Source organism: Octodon degus, unplaced genomic scaffold (assembly GCF_000260255.1).
Source record: "Octodon degus isolate 3935 unplaced genomic scaffold, OctDeg1.0 scaffold00030, whole genome shotgun sequence".
In the NCBI taxonomy this organism is placed as follows: Eukaryota; Metazoa; Chordata; class Mammalia; order Rodentia; family Octodontidae; genus Octodon; species Octodon degus.
The window spans coordinates 19636128-19644196 of NW_004524606.1; the positions used below are offsets into that span (position 1 = coordinate 19636128).

At 44.9% G+C, this 8069-nt stretch overlaps 1 protein-coding gene across 1 annotated transcript in view; it reads left to right on the forward strand.

Moving 5' to 3' along the window:
* Itpr1 (inositol 1,4,5-trisphosphate receptor type 1) overlaps window positions 1–8069 on the forward strand; it is a 381954-nt gene that overhangs the window by 351623 nt on the left and 22262 nt on the right. Inside the window, exon 59 of the mRNA XM_023713283.1 lies at window positions 2809–2969. Within this exon, the coding sequence (XP_023569051.1) occupies window positions 2809–2969 (161 nt within the window). The remainder of the gene's footprint in view (window positions 1–2808; window positions 2970–8069) is intronic.

An 8069-nucleotide genomic window follows, 5' to 3' on the forward strand; every position in this document is an offset into this window, starting at 1 on the left:
TAATATGGCATGCAGGATGAGGTGTGTGCCCATGCTCCGTGGGAGGGAACATGCATCAGTGTGTTCTTGTGAACCTCTCCCATTTCCTTGGCAGAAGCGGAGCTCTTGTTGGCCTCTGTTCTCCTGGGAAGTATTTGGACTGATGGTGAATTCTCGGCAGCAGTTGCCAACTTGTCTCATAGAGTACAATTCCAGGGAATGGAAATGTGACTGAATGTTATTTAAGACAAGCGCATCTCAGGGTCTTTCTGTGCTTGAGCCACCTGAGTTTCTATTGGTCCCATGCTAAATAAAGACGAAAGGCAATCTCTCATCCAGCTCCAGCCTGGAGGTGCCTTCACAGCTGACAGTATCAGGCCCTATGTGAAAACATGTTCTCAGAATATCTGTAATATTTGAGAGCTTATGTGCTGTGCATCAGACATGGACTTTTATTGGGCTTCTGCTTCCTACTGGCCATGTAACCACAGTTCAGTCACTTACCTCCTCTGAAACCCTTCTTCCTGATTGCTACAATGGGTGCAAAAGTGGGAACTTCTCTGCATCACTGAGTCCTAGCGCAGGCTATGGCATACTGTGGGCACCTAAGGCTGAGAAGCAAGCTGATACTTAAAAAGGATGCAGGGGCACAACTGCAGGAAAGAGCAGGTGAGCAAATGAATCACGAGGAATCTGCGAGCTGGGCCATCATTCCAGGATCTTTCATAATATATATAAATTTATTTTTTCCTGGTATATATACTTTAAAACGAACATTTTCTTTGTAAAGATTTTAATTCCTTGATTTTTGCCCCCTTAAAATCTTTAAGCATTTCACTGTGACATAAATTCAGAGTTATAGGAATGTCACAAAACAAGTACAGAGAATTTCTATGTACTCTGCACTGAGTTAGTGTTCAATGTACTTTATTCACACCCATGCACAAGCACACTCGATTTTTCTGACAATGTAGGTGTGGCTAGCTGATGCAGTACCCTCTTACTACTAAATATTTCATATGTATTTCCTGAAAAAAGAGTTTCTTATATCTACGGTATAAGATTGAAAACTGAAATATTTTTAGCTGAGTGCCTATAAATCTAGCTACTAGGGAGGCTGAAGCAAGAGGACGGCAGGTCAAGGCCAGCCTGGGCAACTTCGCCCAGATCCTATCTCAAGCATCAGTAAAGGTGACAGAGAGAGCCACTGGCTTCCATCTCCACAGCAGAAAGAAAAAGACTTAAAACTATTATCATCACCTGCAGTCTTTATTCACAATTTGCTCTCTGGTCCAGTAACCTCCTTTGTAACTCAGGTCATGGCTTTCATTATTGTGTTGCCTCTTTTGCCTCCATGGGTTTTTTTTTTCAGGAATGCAAGCAGGTCAGTTACTTCGAGGAATGTCTCTTGACTTGAGTTCCCCTAACGTTCCCTCATGGTTAAAGGAAGATTATGCATTTTGTGCAGGAATACTCTTCTCAAGAGTGTTGTGTCGGGTAGCATACGGTGCCTGTTCATTTTATAACTGGTGATCATACTGACTGAGAGCTCTTGCTTAGGGTGATAATAGCAAGATTTTCTCCACTATAAAGTTACTCTTTGTGGGTACTTGGACAATTTCTAACTATCTTGTTATTCCTCAAATTAAATATTCTCCCACCAGATTTAGCATCTATTGATAATTCTTGCCTCATTATGTTTCAAAATGGTGGTTTTCTTATTTTTCTTTGTGCATGTCTAAATTGGTTTTTCCTTTGAAGAATCTTTTCTCTATATATTTATATTTGTATGTTCGTACTTGCAACCACATGGACTTGTTTTATTCAATTGGTTATAATCATTTACTGTCATTTTTTAATGTTCATTTTGTCATGATTTAGCCAGTGTGAGCCCTTCTAAGCTGGCGTCTGTATTTTCTCATGTTGTGATCATTTTCTGTGGTTTTCTTTTTATGATACATAAGGCATTCCAGGCTCAGGCTACTTTGTGCTTTCCCTGACCCAAACCTTCCCTAAAACCAGTCATTTTTGCAGAATCCTCATTCTTCTTTAATGGAGAATAGTATTTAGAAGCTGGTATCTGGTGGCTAGATGTACTGATTTCTTTGGGTGTCTGCCATTCTCAGGGCTCACAAGTGGTGTAAAAGGGTTAATATCTATAGGGCAGGAGTGTGGAGTCTGTACACACGTGAATGTATCTGCACACATGAACTTTCTGGGTCAAGCCTTATACACATATGAAGCAAGATGTTTTTATATGTGCTACCTCTAATTTCAGTTCTCCATTTTAGGGTTTCTACTACCTTTCCCTGTCCCCATTATTTGCACAGTTCTAAAAAATAGAGAAATTAGTTTCAGAATCGTTTACCCTGATTTCTGAAAAATGTAAACCTATCAATTAGAGTCTGAAATTTGTTCAACGTGCCTTTTGCCTTGACACCTTCCTGTTGAAAAGTTTCAATGTCTGCATTTGGGCATTTACTTGGGAGAAGGGACCTCAGCTCCGTTTGACTGCCGTGTGCAAGCACATCACACGTGTTCCCATTTAACCCCCAGACACCCATGGAATCTAGGCCACAGTTTTCCCATTTTCCAGCAGAGCATCTAAGGCACGTGGAAATTAAGTAGTAACTGGCAAGTAGCAAAGGTGACATTCAAGCCCGGGAAGGTCACTCTCGTAGCCTGTTTTCTTGTGATAGGTGAGTGAATGGGTTTATGAGGCCAGTAAAGCCAACTCCTTATAAAGACAGGCGTGAGCTGCTTCTGTACTTGTTCTTCCATACCATGGCTGCTCAGTCGGGGCTGGGGGCCTTCTGTCTCTCTTTTTAGGCTTAGAAAGAGACAAGTTTGACAATAAGACTGTCACCTTTGAAGAGCACATCAAGGAAGAACACAACATGTGGCATTATCTGTGCTTCATCGTGCTGGTGAAAGTGAAGGACTCCACAGAATATACTGGGCCAGAGAGTTATGTGGCAGAAATGATCAAGGTAAGTGGGAAAGAGTCCTGGAGGGAGGGCAGAGTGCGGCTGCTGCGCCGGCTTCTCAGCACAGAACACAGTCCCAGCAGCCCACGGGGAGCTCACAGCCGAGCACTGAGTGAGGTCTGCTGCTCGCTAAGCTTTTCTCACAGATGAGGCCCTGTCCTCTGAGCTCTGTGTGTTTGCTCAAGTGACCGCAGGCCCACTGGGCAACTGCTGTCAGCCTGTTCCAAAGAAACACTGAACCTCAGAGAGTTTAGCAAGGGTCACTAACCAGGGATGGAGTCTTAGCCTAGATCTAGATCAGAGTCCACCACCCGGTTTCACATCTCTGCAGTCTGTCTGTCTGCTCAGTAATAACCCCCTTCACTAAGACCTGGTCTCTGAGAGGCTTCTTAACAGCAAAATGGTCATCTGGTATAGTTCAGCATTGCTGGGGCTCAGCCTGGTCTTCTGAGAGGGGCTGTGCTGCTAATGGTCAGGAAGAGATCACATGATACAAAGAATTCGAGTCCTAGATTCAGCTTCTTGCTGTGGAGAGCCAATCCCAGGAAGAGGTGGCTGTGGCAGGTTTCTAGAGCATTCTTCTCTAGCAGAGTGCAGTGGATGGTACCACACACGTATTATGGGGATCCCAGGCCAGCTGTCCTTGAAAGCTGTCCTCTGCAGACTCTGTGCTTTCCTAATTCATTAAAACGTGCAGGCGCAATGTGGTAAAGTAAGGAGGCATGAACGGTGAGACCCAGGGCACCTTCGTAATGTACACTGGCTCACTTTCAGGGAGCGACCCTATAAGCTAAGACTACATTTTTCACTGCCCCTCTTCCCATTACCAAGGACTTGCCTATGAGATATCCCAAAGAAGTCTGTGTTTCTTATGCAGATGTTTGTGTTCCTAGACACAGGCAGGCCTTCTTCAGTTGCACTGGTGCCCTGGAAGCTGTCACATGTGCATATTACCTAAACATGCAGACACATAGGCCTTGTGGATGGGCACCGTATTCTCTGAGTACTGTGTGTCCACTCAAGTGACCCTCAGGACCATCAAGCAGCTGCTGTCAGCCTTTTTTGAAGGAAGAAAACCTTTTGCCTTTTGCCTTGACACCTGAGGCTGAGAGAGATCAGCATAGAACCCTGTAACCTGGGCTCTGCAGCACTTTGTAGTAGGGGTACTGTGCTATCTGTACTTTAGAGGTTCTTGGGACCTAATTCTGTTCTGCTTAAATTTTAGTGTACATATGAATCATCTAGTTAAAATTCAATTTGTGACTCAGCAGTCATTGCTAAGACTTAACCATATCTACCAGCCTTCTGGGGGCCACCAAAGCTGTGGGATGGGAATCACCCTTGGAGTAGTCAAAGGCCAACAGAAGAGACAAATCAGATATTGATTTAAGAAACTGTTATGCAGACTATTTATAAGCCTGCTGTGAGGAGAAACGTTCCAAATCCTTTCTCTCTGTGTAGTCCTTTCCCATCTAAAATTCTTTCACATTTAGTATTGTTTTGTCATTAAAATTACCCTCAGTGGGAGACCAGGAGAAAGGAGCTTCCAGGGTGAGGACAAATGGATGAAGCAGTTCTGCAGAGATGACTTTTAGAAAGGTTTTTGAATGAGAGGTCAGACAGGGGCAGAGATGAGCAGATGGCAAGCAAGAGAAATGAACACAGAGACAGAAGAGAGAAAAGACACAAGTTCAAGAATGGGGATGATGGTGTATCCCCGTTAACCATGAAGCCAGACCAGTCTACATGACTTGTGGGTGAGCAGCTCAGAAGGTACCTGCCAGGGTTCAGAAATCACACTCCCCCTGCAGCCCTGCGTTGAGAGGCAACTTTGAGGATGCAGTGAGCCTAGGCCAGGGGGGTGCGGCCTCCTGCAGGTGAGGACATGGGGAACTGGTGGGCACAATTTCCAGCGCTGGAGCAGGATTGCTGAGAAGCCCTTGGGTCTTTTCTTCTCCATCTGTGAAATTCTTATACCTTCTGGGATTAAACCTAGAATGCAGTGCAGGCAGATTAAACCTGATTATACTCAGCATGCATGCTAACACCAAGCTGTCCAGATCAGGTAATGATCTATGGTTTTCCCCTTCGCCATACTTCTTTTTTCTTCTCGCTTCATTTTCTTCTCTCTAAAGTTTTTGCATGTGCCCTGCCTTCAAATCTTTTGGGGTTAGTTCTAATGGATTTTTTTGTTGTTGTTGTTAATCACTTTACATTATGATCACAAGGAAGTCTGGTGCCCTTTTGGGCTTCTGCCTTGGTCATTAAGACTTAAAGGAGTCTTGTGAGCAGTCACTTGATGAGGATTAAGAGCCACCCCTGCCTGCCACCCATCCTTTGGAGACTTCTGCACAGGGATGCTCTGAGGACCTGGCCACTCAGATGCTCCTTGTGCAGATGTCTTATCAAAAAACCTGAAAATCTGTGGCATCAAAGAATTCCTAACTCTGAATGTCACGGTTGCTGAGAATCCAGATATTTCGTGTGCTGAGTGGTGTTCAGTCACCGGCTGGGCAGCTGTGCCTTTTCTCCAGCACTGCAGCAGTGTCTCATCTTGACACTGTATGAGTCCCTGCTGGGGACTCCCAAAAGAGCATCTGCCACAGCAAGGAAGGAGCAAGGGGAGCCAGGCTATACTGTTAAGCAGACACTGCCCACCCCAGCCCAGCCCCCCCCCACCCAGTAATGGAGCAGGCCACATGACCACACTGTGGGTCCAACTCAGTCGTGCTAGGGAGGAGAGAGGCCTCCTGCTCACTGCTCCTGGAAGTTGAAATTAGGGGATCTGTTGAGAAGTCAGGCCCTGGAGGTTATAGGGGAAAAGAGAGAGAAGGGGCACTTAATATTCACTGTCAGAGAAGTAAGGCAAGTTGGCTTGCGCTTACCACATGTGCCAAAAGAAATCTCTGAGACAGGCCAAGTGGGGCATGTGATTCTGAGGCCACCTCTTGGTAAACAGTGGAAGGCGGAGGCTGTTTCCTTCCTCTGCTCTCCTTTAGCCCACTGTTCGGGTCTCTGAAGACTTGTGAAGTGACAGCTACTGAACACATTCACCAGGGCCACGTGACGAGGCCATGGTTGGTCACTCAGGCCCTGAGGACAGCTCCTTGCAGATCAACACTTCAGGGATGGCGCTTCACTTAAAAAAGCCAATCCTGGTAGCAGCATCTGCCTGGGCACAATGCTAAGGTGGTGCTCAGAGGCCCTGCCTGACTTCAGGAGAACAACAGTGACTAGCCGTGAATCAGAGCAGTGAGAAGGGTGGCTGTGTGCTGAGCAGCAGTCCTCCCTGGCCCTGTACCATGTCCCAAAGGTACACTCCTCCACTGGTGGCTGCCTGGTCATGTAAAACACAAGAAGCCTTCCTGGATCCAAAACACAACCTTTCCTAACTCCTGAAACTTGCCTTCAGCCAAGGTGACAGAACTTCTCTCACAGAGGAAACTGGCTGTTTCTTGCCATCCCTGGAGGGAGGAAAATCTGAAGAAGCTGTGTGTCACACTTGAGAACTTAATGCTAACTCAAAATTTAATGTTCACTTAAACATAATAGATCATATTCTCTGCCCTTTCTTCTGATCATCTCCTTTCTTAATTCATTGAAGGTGAAAGTATCCCTGGCCAGGCTAATGCCACTGTGAACTCATCTCTATTCAGGTATCTGATCAGGAAGCAGGAGACCCAGCATTTGATTTTTAGCTGTGCTTCTTCATAGCTATGTAACCCTGGGCAAGTCACAGGATGTCACTGACCTAAGCTTCCTATCTGTAAACTGAGGTTAATGCTGCCTCACACATCTGTTGTGTGGCAGTGAGAGAAACAGATGAGACCTGGGGGTGGTAGGCACTTGTGGGTGGAGGGCAGACAGGACAGCATCAGGCTCAGAGCCCCACAGCCAGGAGGCAGAACACTCCGGGCTGACAGAGGATACGCTACTGGCAGTTTCATTTCCTGGAGTTCCAGGACGCTGAGGCACCTTGGCTGCTGGCAAGTTGTTACTAGGAGAAATTCGAATAGACATCTTGACGCTAAGAACTTCTGTGGAAAATCCCTACGTCTCCCCTCTCTGAAATGTTAAATCCTTCACTGTCCTTGAGTCTGGGAGCAGGCCATGGTGGTTGTCACTCGAAGTTCTGTCAGGAAAAGACCCAGTACTTGTGAATTCTGTTCCTTGTATTTAGTGGTTTCACCTGCTTTCACTGCCTAGGATTAGACTGGAATTGATTTGAGGAGGGGTCTTTGGGTTCTAAAATTGTAGGCGAATACGCTTGGCTTGCCAATGACTTCCCCTTTGCTTGAGCATCTGGTGGCAGGAGATTCTGTAATTTGAAGGTGAAGATTCTCCCCAGCACCTCGCAGCACACTTATTACAGGAGAAGCAGGCTTGCTTTTACTCCCTGAAGCCCTAGGGAGACTGTGCTGTGGAGAAGGGAAAGTGCATAGTGCCCTCACCAGAGCCCCTGGCAGTTCAATGTGGGAGGAAAGACATCTTTTGCATAAAGGAACTTCGAGTTTCATGCTTGCCTATTATAATAAGCAGGTTCATTTATTTTTTATTTTATTTATTTATTTATTTATTTTTTGGTGTTGGCTACTGAGGATTAAAGCCAGGCGTGTTCTTCCATTGAGCTATATCCCTCAACAGTTTTATTATTTCTTTTGAGACAGGCTGAACTTGCAAGCTTCTTACCTTCACATACAAGAAGCTAATAAGCAAGCTTTAATTAGCCCTGGTCTGCATTTAAATTTTCACAATTTATGCGCCACGTGCCATTTTTTGTATAATTTTAGCAATGTTTAGCTTTACTTTCTTACCACTTGAACTGCAAATTTATGTTAGTCTTTAGATGGCAATTTAGAAGGTCATGCTTTTGGATTAGAAATTCACTATGAGTGTTTTGCCCAAGAGAATTTAAATACTACACAAATGGATGAGCTATGAGTAAAAGATCAAATACATGATCAGCAGCAAAGATGTAATAGCCTGTTTTTCAGGTTTTCTTCTTCCTTTTTTTTTTTTTTTAAACTTTTTTTTCATAATTTTATTGATAAACAGATAGCAATGAGACAGTTTCAAATCAAATCGCTAGGACAGTTTCAATAA